The 15,938-nt window shown below is 38.9% G+C and overlaps 1 protein-coding gene across 3 annotated transcripts in view; it reads right to left on the bottom strand.

The window, feature by feature from the left end:
• Positions 1-14,608, bottom strand: part of LOC109101913 (E3 ubiquitin-protein ligase DTX3L-like) — a 48,133-nt gene extending 33,525 nt beyond the window's left edge. The window contains exons 1-8 of one of the 3 annotated variants that reach the window (XM_042765877.1): positions 14,493-14,608; positions 13,946-13,997; positions 10,228-10,332; positions 9,535-9,763; positions 8,741-8,910; positions 6,964-8,457; positions 6,065-6,282; positions 5,237-5,911 (exon numbers count right to left, since the gene is read on the bottom strand). In XM_042765877.1, coding sequence (XP_042621811.1) covers positions 5,842-5,911; positions 6,065-6,282; positions 6,964-8,457; positions 8,741-8,910; positions 9,535-9,763; positions 10,228-10,332; positions 13,946-13,966 — 2,307 coding nt within the window. In that variant the 5' untranslated portion in view covers positions 13,967-13,997; positions 14,493-14,608 and the 3' untranslated portion in view covers positions 5,237-5,841. Of the gene's footprint in view, positions 1-5,236; positions 5,912-6,064; positions 6,283-6,963; positions 8,458-8,740; positions 8,911-9,534; positions 9,764-10,227; positions 10,333-13,945; positions 14,009-14,492 lie in introns of those variants that run through there. The other 2 variants (XM_042765878.1, XM_042765879.1) reach the window with 2 other exon arrangements.
• Positions 14,609-15,938: the final 1,330 nt, after the last annotated feature.

The raw sequence follows: 15,938 nt of genomic DNA, 5'->3' as shown, positions 1-15,938 counted from the left end.
ATTTCAGTAATCATCTTGTTAACTCAGGTGAGAATGTTGACAAGCACAAGGCTGGAGATCATTATGTCAGGCTGATTGGGTTAGAATGGCAGACTTGACATGTTAAAAGGAGGGTGATGCTTGAAATCATTGTTCTTCCATTGTCAGCCATGGTGACCTGCAAAAGAAACGCGTGCAGCCATCATTGCGTTGCATAAAAATGGCTTCACAGGCAAGGATATTGTGGCTACTAAGATTGCACCTAAATCAACAATTTATAGGTTCATCAAGAACTTCAATGAAAGAGGTTCAATTCTTGTAAAGAAGGCTTCAGGGCGTCCAAGAAAGTCCAGCAAGCGCCAGGATCGTCTCCTAAAGAGGATTCAGCTGCGGGATCGGAGTGCCACCAGTGCAGAGCTTGCTCAGGAATGGCAGCAGGCAGGTGTGAGCGCATCTGCACGCACAGTGAGGCGAAGACTTTTGGAAGATGGCCTGGTGTCAAGAAGGGCAGCAAAGAAGCCACTTCTCTCCAAAAAAACATCAGGGACAGATTGATCTTCTGCAGAAAGTATAGTAAATGGACTGCTGAGGACTGGGACAAAGTCATATTCTCCGATGAAGCCCCTTTCTGATTGTTTGGGGCATCTGGAAAAAGGCTTGTCCGGAGAAGAAAAGGTGAGCGCTACCATCAGTCCTGTGTCATGCCAACAGTAAACCATCCTGACACCATTCATGTGTAGGGTTGCTTCTCATCCAAGAGAGTGGGCTCACTCACAATTCTGCCCAAAAACACAGCCATGAATAAAGAATGGTACCAAAACACCCTCCAACAGCAACTTCTTCCAACAACAGTTTGGTGAAGAACAATGCATTTTCCAGCACGATGGAGCACCCTGCCATAAGGCAAAAGTGATAACTATGTGGCTCGGGGACCAGAATGTTGAAATTTTGGGTCCATGGCCTGGAAACTCCCCAGATCTTAATCCCATTGAGAACTTGTGGTCAATCCTCAAGAGGCGGGTGGACAAACAAAAACCCACTAATTCTGACAAACTCCAAGAAGTTATTATGAAAGAATGGGTTGCTATCAGTCAGGATTTGGCCCAGAAGTTGATTGAGAGCATGCCCAGTCGAATTGCAGAGGTCCTGAAAAAGAAGGGCCAACACTGCAAATACTGACTCTTTGCATAAATGTCATGTAATTGTCGATAAAAGCCTTTGAAACGTATGAAGTGCTTGTAATTATATTTCAGTACATCACAGAAACAACTGAAACAAAGCTCTAAAAGCAGTTTAGCAGCAAACGTTTTGAAAACTAATATTTATGTAATTCTCAAAACTTTTGGCCACGACTGTATGTATGCGCATTTAGACTGCACGTTTTGCTGCGTGATAGCAAGATATGGGGGTAATTTTTTTTTCTTTTATACACCATATAGTTTAGCAATATCACACGAAGAGTGCTGGTTTTCCCCCAAATATCAGCACGACTGCAAATGTAATTATGATTTTATACTGCGTTTGAAAAAAAAAACAAGTTAATATTAAGTAATTTACAGACACAATAGGCTACTGCCTTTTTTGTTCTATTTCGCCAACGAAAGTAGTTTCAAACAAAGCCACAGCCGAACCGCTTTGCCTCTCTAAGCAAAATTGCCACTAAATTGGACAAAATGCCCCTGGACAAACAAATTAAATCTATTGCGTCTGTTGCTAACAAAGTGTAAATTAATAGAAAGTGTTCATTTTAGGCGCTTTTACAGTATTGCGCATTATAACCAATCACAGACGATTCTGATGAGCTTAAGAATGCAATAGCCAATCAGAGGCGTTCAGATGAGTCTGAAAACTGAAACTCTACAGCTTTGTTGAATTCGCGAATTCTCTCATCATAAACAACAAAGCGCAGATGTACGATGTAAGTAAGGGATTAATTTCGCATTGTAGACGGTGATTATAACGATAGTTTTGTTTTTTGAGAGTGCGATAGATCAAAGTTAGTGATAATGTCATTTCTCTATAATTTATTTGCCTTTTGAATAAGTTAACCGTGGGAAGGAAACGTTATCAATTCATAGCCTAATGTTTTAATTAAATGGTAATCACATTAAATACAAATTCAGTCCCATTAAACATTTTACATGACACCCATGTCTGGTTCTTGCCTAAAAAGACAGGTTTATGATTGTTGTATTTAATAGATGTGGCTGATTTTAGCCTTACCCTGGAGTTGGTTCACCCTCCACCTATGCATGAAAGCATGATGAAAATATCATAATTTTAAAGATCGTGTTTATGCATTAATTTTGCAAATTTGTGTATGTGTGTGCAGCTGTCTGTGTTTAATAATTTTATCGCAGGGTGCTTTCGCTTTTGTTTATTATTACACTGTAAAGGGATATAAAGAACACATTTGTAATAAGTAGAAAAAAAAAATGGTCGGTTCTTACAAGGGACGTCCCATACTATGCACACCTCATATCAAACCATTTTACTGCAGCGTTTTCAAGATATAGGATAATTTTACATTTTAGAAGGCTATAAAGACCTCATTTCTAAAAAGTAGAAGAAATGATTGGTCGGTTCTTGTTCAGGATGTCCCATACTATATGCACACCTCATATCAAATCATTTCACTGCAGCATATTGGAGATATCGGACACCATTACAATTTAAAGGAGTATAGAGATCCCATTTCTAATAAATAGGAAAAAAACAATGGTTGGTTTTTATCCAGGACTATCCTAACTTGTTTTAATGATGAGCGAGCTGACATTTTGTAACTTTGCAAAAAAAAAAAAAAAAACCCCGAAGGCTATCAGATTACAATATAATTCTAGATATGGGGGCAAAAATGCATCTTTTTTTTAATATTTATGTCATGATAGTTAAGTAATGTCTAAGTATAACAAGAGCGTTGCTTTCCTGAAAGTGTGAGCGAGATCGCAAATGAATTTATTCTATACAACAGCTCAACAAACAAGATGCTAGTATGAAGTGTGTTATATTAGTCACAATACTGTCTGTTTATCTCCATTTCGGCAAGAAAAAGTTTTTAACAAAGCCAAAGTAAGACCAATTGTGCGTCTCCGAGCAGCACTGCGCTCATTCACAGTTATGAATGAGCTCATTCATTTGTTACGGAATTAATCTGTGTTTTTGAACAAATAATTTGAGTCAATGATTCAATGATTCAGTCAATGATTCAGTAGCCCATTCATAAAGACAATGTCCCAATCTGAATACTATCCATCCTAAATTCTATGTGATGTTAGTCATTTTCAATACTAAAGGGCAGATAGGGTGGATCAGGGGCGGACTGGCCATCGGGAGCACCGGGACATTTCCCGGTGGCCTGATGGTCATTCTGGCCTGCCGGCTGCCGCTGTGCAGTCGATCAGGGTGACGTGCAATAGGCTGGTATGCAACTGCGAATTAATTGACGGATTTATGAATCTACGAATCAAATGACACCACCACATGACCCAACATCAGCGAAGCACTGCCTAATTGGTTATATCCAGAGGCAGACTTCATCTTAGAAAACCGTGCAAGAAACGGAGCGTAAAAGCAAAGGAGGAGCAGAGCGGGAACGTATAAAAAAAGAGAAAAGCCCTGGCCACAGACGCATTAAGTTAATGCATATCCCAGCCATGTTCACCAGTAAGGGAGCAGGTCGGTCAGCATTACATTTACATTATATTTACTAGGGGTGGGACGGTTCACTGAAAAAAAAATCGAACTGTTCGGTTTTTCACACACGGTTCGGCACGCGCTGGAAACGCTGTTCAACTTAAATCTGACAAAGCATCTGTAATATGGTTTACTATAAATAACACGTAAAACAAACAGGGTTCAGTTAATATATGTTTCTGTTGATGGATGAACATTCTGGCTTCCCAGATATTACAACAACAGCGATGGGGAAAAAAAAAAAAAACCCGTGGACAAGCCATTCACTCTTGTTCAATACGAATACAAACACTGGATCAGTGCCATTCTTTTAAAGTGACAGTCTTTATATTAATTGAACAGCAACAACAAAGAAATCACTCACTGCTCTTGATTGAAAAGCTTTTGTAACTTTAATAAAGATTTATCTTTAATTTGTAGTCCAAAATGCAATGCTGTTTTACGTGAAAAAGCTGAGCTGTTCCACCCCTTATATTTACCTAATCATTTGGCAGACGGACGCTTTCATCCAAAGCGACAATAGATACAAACTATTCTAAAAAAAAAAAATTACAAATATATATAATGATAGAAGTTTTAAAAGAGCATCTTTATGACAAACTAGCACACTGTTTTACATATGGGGACACAGAATTTTTTTAGTGCCAAATTTGACCAGAAATTTTGATTTTCCATTTCTAGCCTACAATATGTAGTATAGTCTACAATGTTTATTAATTTATTTTGAAGGTGACGAAGGAAGCAACAGTAGCACTAGTGCTCCAAGTGCTCCTGCTGTTAAACAAAAGGGGGTGGACAGTTCAGCTTTTGAGTCAGAGCAGGAACCTTCCGGTAAAGTTTAAGCTATAAGCAAAACTAAACATGCTGGCTATACTCTTAGAACAATATGTGCTTTTATGATTTATAAGATCATCAGTAGTAGGACTGTGATCATGGGGGACATACAATTAATGGCTGCACAATTAATATAGATTATTGAAAGTGTTTATTTCATATTGCAGAGAAACTAGATGTGCAGAGTGAGAGAGAGAGAGAGAGAGAGAGAGAGAGGGATTCAGGGAAAGATGATATAGATGGTGGATTCCTAGTGAGTTTTTGAGGGTTTATTTATTTATCCATTCATATTATGTATGGTAGTCTGCCTGTTACATCAACTAAACAGGGTTAGCCTACAAGTTTAGCAGTCTGGTGGACACATGAATTGGGTGGTGGTGACTGCACCAACAAAGGTGGCCTGGGGTGGAGTCAAATTCCCGGCCTGATTTACTGTCCCAGTCCACCACTGTACTATTTAGGGCAGATTACTGGACGCAGGGAATCACTGGCTTCGTTTCTAAACGAGTCAGCCGTTCTGAATGAGTCAATGAATCACTCATTAAGACAGAGACTTGCTGCCACCTACTGGTAGCTTTCATATTTATTTAGTCATGACAGTCTTAAAACCACCAAGGTGCTCTCTCGAAAACACACTGCAAAATATGTTAATTATCACTATCAAAAAAAAAACAATATTGAATGTGCGCTTGTAGTATACTTCAAATCTTAAATATACAGTATATATATATGTATGGTTAATATTAATGTAATTGTGAGCACACTGGGGTTTAACAAAAGGTAATCCGACCCGCACAAGGGGACATTTTCTCCAATCCGGCCCTCAACCTTAAATGAGTTTGACACCCCTGGTCTAGATGATGTCGTCTCCACTTCTGGATAACTGATCAAATGGTGAGAACAGGTATGTGCACACTTCATACTCTTTTGCATTCCAGATACTTTCTTACTGATATAGCTATTTCTTCATTGTTACAGGTTTCCTTTAGAGAATGATACGTTGTCAGAAATCACATACTTTTAGAATATGTATTTAATTATCTTGACCGTTAATAGTGTTTCAGGTTTTGTCTGTTTGTTTGTTAGTCAGTCATTTTAATATAATTTAGAGAGTTAACATTTGCAGATTTGCAGAGTTTCACACAAAACAAAAGTTCAATTTATAGCTTGTTTTTCAGTAAACTAATCAAGGGTCTGAATAGTTCTTAAAGTCACTATATATGTTAGTATATATTATATATATATATATATATATATATTAAAATTTAATAATCTATAAATGATTTGAAAAATATTAGGCTTAGGTGTGCATTTGGGAACATACAAATCAAAACCTCATTCAATGCCTTTGGCTTTTAACTCATCCTTTACTCTCTTCAGGTAGTCAGGGTCTGGATAGCCGTAACTGAGGACAAAAGAAAAGATATACTAGTAATAATAGATATACAAGTTCAAAAACACTGTTTTTTTACATGAATCTCAAATACATGTCATGCTTGATTACTGGTTTTACCAAACATGATAGAAAATTTAAAGCAAACTTTATATGAAAACATACCTTTCAGGCCCACCGTTTCTATTGGTCTTATGATGAACATCATTCCAGGTGACGACATTATCCATTCCAGAAGTTGTAGATTTCCCAACAGTAAAGATCAGTTTCTGTTTAAAAGCCTTTTGCAGCAGTGCAAGTACTTCCTTTCCTTCATCATTGTCTGGCAAGTACGCACAACAATTTGTCCCATGAAAAGGCTTTCCCGGGTTTGGATGCTTCTCCTAAACATTTAAAAAAAAAAAAAAAAAAAAAAAAAAAAAAAAATCATATGTACCAAATGTTTTCATGTACCATAACATTAATCAATACTATGTAAAAACCAAAATGGACATACAGTACAAAGGAGGTCACAGATATCATAGAGGTTTCTGGTTTAATAATAACAGCTAATTGAGAGAACTGTAGAAACTATTTATACTTTATATTGTCTGTTTGTGCTTTCATTGTTTTTTCTGCAGTTTGTGTGCTTCCTCAACAGCAGGGGTGTCCAGTCCTGTTTCTGGAGGGACAATGTCCTGCAGAGTTTTGCTCCAAAGCACTTACCTTCAACTTTTTAGTCATTCTGAAGACCTTGATTAGCTGGTTCAGATGTATTCAATTAAAGTTGGAGCTAAACTCTGCAGGACAATGGCCCTCCAGGAGCAGAGTTGACATCCCTGGAGCACACAGTCTGTAGACCGGGGTGTCCAGTCCTGTTCCTGGAGTTCTGCCTACCTACAGTGTTCAGCTCCCGCCATGATCAAACACACCTGTCTGTAATTATCAAGTGCACCTGAAGATCTTAGTTAATGAAGTGTTTTTTTTTTATGTATGTAGGTATGTATATCTACAAAAAGGGTTTTTGACAAATGTTATATAGATTTTGAGAAGTGTTTTTTTATGTTTTTTTTACATACTCTTACCGTCTGAATACCACTGGGTATGTCATAGGTGATTTCAATAGTGCCACAGTATGGATATCCAGGGAGACTCCATCTGCTGTTTGTTACATGCATTTTTCCATCTGGTTGGTTCCCCTCCATTTTCCCAAAGACTTCCTTACACACAGGACAGATGGGTCCCAGACTCTCCACTGACCTCCTTATACATTCCTGACAGAATTCATGTCCACATTTCAGTTTTCTCTTGTCAGTGAAGCTGTCCATACAAATAGTACATGTCTCCTCTTCAGCATGAGCACCTTTACTGTCATGTCTAGAATTTCCTTCTGAATCTTCATTGAAACCTGTATCTGCTTTGCCTTGCATTCTTAAATTCCCTCTCTCATCCCGTTCTGCTCCACCCACTGCTCCTGGTCCATATTCAGGCGTCTGATTCCAGTTGATTTCTCTTGAATGAGGAATGTCGCCTGAGTATCCAATCAGTTTCTTCATTTTGTCATCAAACACATTCTGTGTCTTCTCAATATCGGTAATAACAGGACCGAGATGTTCTGGCAGTCCAACAAGCCTCCAGGGACTGAGTTCATCTGCTGCAACGACACAATGATGCTGCTGCTGAAGTTTCTCTAATAGTGGTGCCACATCAGTTTTATCTGTAGGGGTTGTGAGTTTACAGCTGACAGTGGCTGAGGCAAGTTTCTGGTAGAGTTGTGTTAAAGCTCTGAGGGCATGACTTTCAAGATTAATATGTTGAACTCCTTTAGATCGAGCTTGAACCTTAATGACATTTTTCTGCAGTTTTTCTTCATGAAATGACACTCCATACTTTGTTTCAAGCTGTGACAATTGTTCTTTATAGGAAAGATTCATCAGATCCCAATGAACCTTGTCCATCTCAAGTTGAGTCGGAAAGTCTTTAGTGTCCATGTCCAGTGAAAACCTGCCTTGTGGAGAAACGTTGTTATCTACATCAGTTTCGTTTGATTTATCTTTGAATTGTTGTTCCACTCCTGTTGTCTCTCTTTTAATCAGGTCTGTAAATTTATTCGGTCCAAAGAACAGACAATTACTGGCAGACATGGTCAACATCAACTTTGCCTCCTCTGACTGGATGGTATGAATTGCCTCCTTCACAATATCTAAATTCATGTCTTTATGATTAATGGCAGCATCACTAAAATTAACCACACAATTACTGACAAGTTTCTGAAAGTCCTCGGAGGCTTTGGAGACAGAATCACTGCTTGATCTCTGGGTGGATTTGAATGAGACTGACACTTCTGCATGCATAGTGACTCCATGTTGTTTCTCAATTCTCTCTACCTCCTTTCTGTAAGCATGATGCAGATACCAGAACTGATAGAGGGGTACAGTGAGTCCAGCTGAGGTCTCGGGGGTCCTTTTAAATGTTTTTGTGATCTCGACATCATTTGAAGCTCTGTTAGCTGCAACAACGTCCTCACTATTGTTTGTGTCTTCTGATACTACTGAAGTAACAGGTTTAGTGTTGTTCACCTAAAACATATGATGGGATTTCATTTAAGAATTTTATACCCACAGCTAAATGAAGAGAACTGAATTAATACCAAATTATTGCTACAGGTCATAGATGAGTTTACTACTACTGTACTAAGAGTCTGAACTGAAATAGTTTAACAGTAACTAGTGTGTATTGTAGTAGGTCCGGCAGTTTTCTTTAGTTATGTGTATGCTCTCAGCAATCAAAAGCCTAAAAACTGATGAATAAACTGATGAGATGATTGTGTCAGTGCCATAATTCTAGATAAAGTAAACATACCTTTGATGATGAAGCTTTGTTCTCCTCCAGCAGGGACTTTTCTACAGTCACAGAATGTGCTTCGTTCAGATAAATGTGTGCAGTCACTTCCTTATCTCCTTTAACTTTACCATCCTTAATATTTTTAAAGTGAAGAGATGCAGTTCTGTGATATTTTAAAACCTTTAGAGCTACAGAAAAAAAAGTGCATTTAGTACACAGCCTTTAAACAATAACATAGAGGCACATGTAACATCAAGGCAGTTTTATTTAATGACATGGGTACTACAACACAACGTGGTTTATGAGGACACATCATGTGTCCCTGTAAACCAAAAGGCTTAAAAAAAAAAACAGCCCAAACAGTGTTTTTTGAAACTCAAAATTGGATGTAGTTTTCTTTGAGGTTTAGCTTCAGGTGTGGGGTTAAGGTAAAGGGGATAGAAAATCCAGTCTGTACAGTATAAAAACCATTACACCTATGGAGAATCCCTGTAAACTACATATGTAAGGGGACCCATAAATCAAACCGTTGTTTCTTTGTATGACAGATGGAAATAGTGACCTTTTAATCGCATTTTATACTCAAATAAAGCAAAATAAAACATACTGGATCAAAGTGTGACACTCCACTTTACTACTTTACTCATTATTTCTAAAATAAATCTTCTCTTCTGTTTGTTACCATACCCCCAACAGTGGTATTTTCCCTTCTGTATTAATATGTACAAATATTGTATGTATTTTAGCTATTTCAGATACTAGCATCCATGAGATGATGACAAAAATGTATTGTATATATGATATTTTCTCACCTGTTGATGGTGTTATCTGCACCTCCGCACATGATGGGTCATCCATGAGTTTAACGCTGTGGACTGATGCTGTTCCTTCCAGTCTGGACAACCAGCTCTGAAGGGCTTTCTGTAATCTTGCTCTCCATCTCTCTGGAAATGGTTCTGTCCAGTCCACTTTGATTTTAAATCCAGCGATATCCAGTGGTGCTGAAGGTTGAGGCATTTCATCACCAGCTGTATAAATGTCCTGTCAGAGGAAAAACAGTTATGAATGCAGACTCTGAATTTCCATTGTTGATATTGCTCGTATTATTAGAGCATTTTATTTATTACTTGTAATTTGTATTTGCAAATTCATAAATGGTTGCAGACTGCAGTAATAAAGAAAATAAGACACAGTAGTCCATCCTCGGCTCTTAAAATACTGAGGGAGGGAATAATCTGGTGTGAATGGTATGCTTATTTCAGATAAACACCAGACAACAGATATAAAGTCTGGGAGCAAAACTATGAAAAAATAATGTTTCAATTTACCAGTAAAATGGTTGTTTGATAAGTAAAACAAATATAAGTATTAACAAGTAACAAAACAATCCATTTTCATTTGCACGATATGCTTTGGCATTTAATAATTCATGAATATGGTATTACTGATATTGTGGAAAGATAATGGTGCTCAGAAAATCTATTGCTCTAGTCTTTAGTCAGTACCTCCTCTGACAGTAAGTATGGCTGACACATGGTCAAGTTTTGATACATCATGTCATCCAGAGATGGTCCAGCATCTTGACCCTCAGTGTCTGCTGTATACAAGTCCTAACAAAAAAAAAAAAAAAAAAAAACATAAGACACTGTTTAAAAAAATATTTCAGTCTTTTGAAAAAATTATAACTCTATATATTTCAACTCAGTATATCTGGATAAGATGTCCCAGCAGTCCCAGTAGACCTTCATACTTTGTTCGTACTGTAGGATGTACTGTAAATACAACAGACTGCAGCCTATTGCAATTTTCTATTGTTTAACTCATGACACAAACAAAAAATACAGTCTACAACAACTACTACAGTCAGACTTACTAACTTACTAACAAATGGTGAATATGTTTCGCTGAATCCAAATAATCTGTTAGTATTTAAATTGATGGCTCAATTGGACTGAAAAGACTTTGTGTAAACACCTTAACCGTGGCCTTTTAATTTAATTTTATTTTATGGAAAGTGTACAACACAAGGGTTTTACAAGCTTATGAAGTTATGCCATTTTCACTTACACAATCAAATAGTTCATAATCAATATTTTATAAGCACTATTTTATCTACATTATATTATAATAATATTTTTATTAGATTATCTACCATAATAATCATTTGTGTCTGTGGCTTAGCGTTCATATAAACACTACATTCAGATTCATCAGTCAGAATGATTTCATTCCGATTGAAACAAAAGTTGTCTGTGTAAATGTAGCCAGTATTATTAGTACTATTGTTTTTATAAAAATTATTAAAAGCCGGCTATTTTGTTTTGAATGTGGATTTTAGTTTTTTTTTTAATTCAGGATGTGCAAACTACTATATATTGCAAACTACTTCTAGGAGAATAATGCAATTCACACCAAAGTTTGTCAACATGATGCCAAGACACTTAAGATGCTAAATTGTGAAGAGTTTTTGGATATCTTGAATGGTTTTGTCATGGCGATTTATTAAAATAAACGGAACAAAAACAGAAATAGTAGTTGTCTTTTATCTTTAAAGTGCATTATCCCAAATCCTCAAAACTTTGTTGCATATGGAGAACTAAGTAATTCTTAGGAAACATGCTTAGTTTAATGAATTTCTGTAATATTAAGGTTATCCGCTACACTACGAATATCATGTAACAATGGGTAGACTAGACAGCGGAACATTTGACAATAAGATCTTTTTCGCAGGTTGCATCAAAGGCATTACTGCTGTATAAACTTAATTTATGACGATTCCATTCACAATGATCTCAACTTTATTCACGTCATCTAAGAACAAAACAATTGTGCTGTTCATTCTTGATTCTGACATAACGCTTTTGTGGCCAACAACCTTTGCGACTGCTAAACTACACTCTTGCACAGAAAAGTGTTCCACGGGGACAACTTTAAAGGGGTCCTATTGTGCTCGTGTACAAAGTCTTGATTTTGTTTTGGGGGTGTACTAGAACTGGCTCTCACACTAGGTTTTTCAAAAAACACATTATTTTTCACATATTTTACATTATTACAACACTGCTCTCCTCGGCTCGAATAGTTCCTGTATCAAACAAAGGCCCGCCTTCTGAAATGCAGTGTGTGCTGTGATCGGTTAGCTGGGTCAGTGTGTGCTGTGATCGGTTAGCTGGGCCAGTGTGTGCTGTGATCGGTTAGCTGGGCCAGTGTGTGCTGTGATCGGTTAGCTGGGCCAGTGTGTGCTGTGATCGGTTAGCTGGGCCAGTGTGTGCTCTGATCGGTTAGCTGGGACAGTGTGTGTTGTGATCGGTTAGCTGGGCCAGTGTGTGCTGTGATCGGTTAGCTGGGCCAGTGTGTGTTGTGATTGGTTAGCTGGGCCACTGTGTGTGTTGTGATCGGTTAGCTGGGCCACTGTGTGTTGTGATTGGTTAGCTGGGCCAGTGTGTGCTGTGATTGGTTAGCTGGGCCAGTGTGTGTTGTGTTGTGGTCGGTTAGCTGGGCCAGTGTGTGCTGTGGTCGGTTAGCTGGGCCAGTGTGTGCTGTGGTTGGTTAGCTGGGCCAGTGTGTGTTGTGGTCGGTTAGCTGGGCCAGTGTGTGCTGTGGTTGGTTAGCTGGGCCACTGTGTGTTGTGATCGTGTTAGCTGGGTCAGTGTGTGCTGTGATCGGTTAGCTGGGCCAGTGTGTGCTGTGATTGGTTAGCTGGGCCACTGTGTGTGCTGTGATTGGTTAGCTGGGCCACTGTGTGTGCTGTGATTGGTTAGCTGGGCCAGTGTGTGCTGTGATCGGTTAGCTGGGCCAGTGTGTGTTGTGATTGGTTAGCTGGGCCAGTGTGTGTTGTGATCGGTTAGCTGGGCCAGTGTGTGCTGTGATCGGTTAGCTGGGCCAGTGTGTGCTGTGATCGGTTAGCTGGGCCAGTGTGTGCTCTGATCGGTTAGCTGGGACAGTGTGTGTTGTGATCGGTTAGCTGGGCCAGTGTGTGCTGTGATCGGTTAGCTGGGCCAGTGTGTGTTGTGATTGGTTAGCTGGGCCACTGTGTGTTGTGATCGGTTAGCTGGGCCACTGTGTGTTGTGATCGGTTAGCTGGGCCAGTGTGTGCTGTGATCGGTTAGCTGGGCCAGTGTGTGTTGTGATCGGTTAGCTGGGCCAGTGTGTGCTGTGATCGGTTAGCTGGGCCAGTGTGTGTTGTGATTGGTTAGCTGGGCCACTGTGTGTTGTGATCGGTTAGCTGGGTCAGTGTGTGCTGTGATCGGTTAGCTGGGTCAGTGTGTTGTGATCGGTTAGCTGGGTCAGTGTGTGCTGTGATCGGTTCGCTGGGCCAGTGTGTGCTGTGATTGGTTAGCTGGGCCAGTGTGTGCTGTGATTGGTTAGCTGGGTCAGTGTGTGTGCTGTGATTGGTTAGCTGGGCCAGTGTGTGCTGTGATCGGTTAGCTGGGCCAGTGTGTGTTGTGATCGGTTAGCTGGGCCAGTGTGTGTTGTGATCGGTTAGCTGGGCCAGTGTGTGCTGTGATTGGTTAGCTGGGCCAGTGTGTGCTGTGATCGGTTAGCTGGGCCAGTGTGTGTTTTGATCGGTTAGCTTGGCCAGTGTGTGTTGTGATCGGTTAGCTGGGCCAGTGTGTGCTGTGATCGGTTAGCTGGGCCACTGTGTGTTGTGATCGGTTAGCTGGGTCAGTGTGTGCTGTGATTGGTTAGCTGGGCCAGTGTGTGTTGTGATCTGTTAGCTGGGCCAGTGTGTGCTGGTGATCGGTTAGCTGGGCCAGTGTGTGCTGTGATCGGTTAGCTGGGCCAGTGTGTGTTGTGATCGGTTAGCTGGGCCACTGTGTGTTGTGATCGGTTAGCTGGGCCACTGTGTGCTGTGATCGGTTAGCTGGGCCAGTGTGTGCTGTGATCGGTTAGCTGGGCCAGTGTGTGTTGTGATTGCACTCGGTGCCTGTTCGGGAAATATCATGCCCCTTACCATAGCCTCCTGCTGCAAGCTTCAGTGTAAATATTGCGTCAAACCCGCGATTTAAACCCAGATGATTGTAACCACTCTAAGCTCGTCTGCCTTGGGAAAGCTAGCGTGTCTCCGACATTGATGAGAGATTTTATGTGTTTATTTGTTATCTATGTTTTTTTATTGTTTCTTTTAATTATTTATATGTTAATGCTTTGGCAACTTTTAAAGTTTAGCTTAAATTTGTTTTGTTGTGATTCTAGAAAGAGAGAGAGATTCATATATATACTCACATATTCGTCGTATAAGTCCATTGCTTTGACAGTCTGTTCCTCCAAACGGCAACTGAAAGAAAACTTTAGCTTATTATTAACTTTAGGTAAATAGGAACGAGTCCTTTATTTCACAAAAAAAAAAAAAAAAAAAAAAAAAGGTAGGCTTTTAAGATCGACTTGCTACTATTGCTAAAACGTATAAGATAATGTCGATGCTGAATTTCTCCCCGCATTTGTTGTCAGGTCGATTTGACAATATAAATAACAGTGAAACACCTTTACTTTCATTTTCATTTTGTGAAGTGTATACATTTCTGTTAAGAAAAGAAAAGAAAAAAAAAAACATTTCGAGCAGTTTATCTAAATTTGATGCGTCTTGATGTCTTCACACATTATTCATGTATTTTTTTTTCTTTATTCTTTAGACTGCAGACGTCGACTGTTGACGGCCAAAGTGAAGGACAATATCGTTATTACTTACTGCGCATTTCGTATATTTCCATAATACTGTCGACAATATCACCGACACACAAGAAACAAAACTGGCTCTTATTCTTGTACTTACCGAGAACTGTGAGCTGAATGAAACTAAGCTATCAACCTTCAGGTCAGCTGGTTGTTAAGACAAACGAAACGAAACTCATGAGGCAGCAAACAACACGTTTGAGAAAATAATAAAAGGGGGGGGGGGGGGGGGGTGTTAAGACAAATGAATCTTGTATAAAAGTGGACGGTGTGAACCAGTTTTTGTATTAAAAGTGGAAGGTGTGAATATGTGCTATAAATATAACCATACTAATAAATATAATAATATAAATACAAACCCTGACCAGACTGATTAAAGACAGTCATCTGTATATAGAGAGTAGCTTCAGGCACACATGAGCACTAAAGATCCGTGGCCTAATTCTTGGGGTTTGAGGGATCGTTTTTATGGATTATGGACTAGCCAGAACCAAGTTAAAATACCTCAATGATGAATATATTTCTTGCATACACATTTTCACTTCACAAGATGTTAACTGATGAACTGGAGCCGTGTTGATTGATTATTTAGGGCCTAATGTAAAGAATTCTTTAATCCCCTTTTACAGTTATGATTTTATAATGCATGAAATCGCATATTTTAATCTAAATGATTCCATTAATTTAGTATTTTCTTGTTATTTGCCGTGAGATGTAGTTGGGTAGCTGGCTGAAATCATTTGTTTTATGGTAAATGAGTGAAAGTTGGCAACCCTGCATCAGGTTACAGATTTATTTGTATTCACTTATTTAAAGTCACCTGTGACTGACAGATATGCAGTCATTTATGGATTGTTATCGCTTAATTGTATTTGTAATCTATAGTAGGTTTTTTTTTATTATTATTATTATTATTATGTGAGTCTATAAGCTGTTGACTGATAGAATCAATGTTATTGATCAGACATGTGATCCACCTAAAGACTAAAAAAAGAAAATCTGACCAGGACCCAAGCCACAACCACTTATTTTTATTATTTTTTATCCACCTAAAGACTAAAAAAAGCAGGAAAATCTGTCTGACCCTGACCCAAGCCACAACCACAGCACTTATTTCATAAAGTGGCCGTTGAGTCAACTGACTGCTCATGAAAGAGACTTTGGCTGAGAAATACTGGCTTCTGCCATTTCAGCACGTGCCACAGTTAAACAGTTCATTATGTTTCCGTAACATTCGCTATTTCTACTTAACCAAGAAAAGTAGTAAGTCTTTTTAGTGGCAACATGTATCTGTGTGGAAAAAGAGCAGATTTGACCTTTTGGTAAGTCCATGTATGTTCCTTGAGGAAAAACTCATTCAACAGAGCTTCGCATAAAACAATAAAAACTTGACCTCTACTTAAATGCTGTAACTTCTGCAATGTGTTAGAAGCTCAATTATATACATCTGATTTAGCGCAACACTGTCACTGCATGTCATCAAAAAGACAAAACTGCACCTTTAAACAAGTAACATACAACTTATTGCATTTTTGTAATTAAAGGA

The sequence above is a fragment of the Cyprinus carpio genome, chromosome A11 (genome assembly GCF_018340385.1).
Source record: "Cyprinus carpio isolate SPL01 chromosome A11, ASM1834038v1, whole genome shotgun sequence".
In the NCBI taxonomy this organism is placed as follows: Eukaryota; Metazoa; Chordata; class Actinopteri; order Cypriniformes; family Cyprinidae; genus Cyprinus; species Cyprinus carpio.
This window is presented reverse-complemented; position numbering and strand designations above follow the sequence as displayed.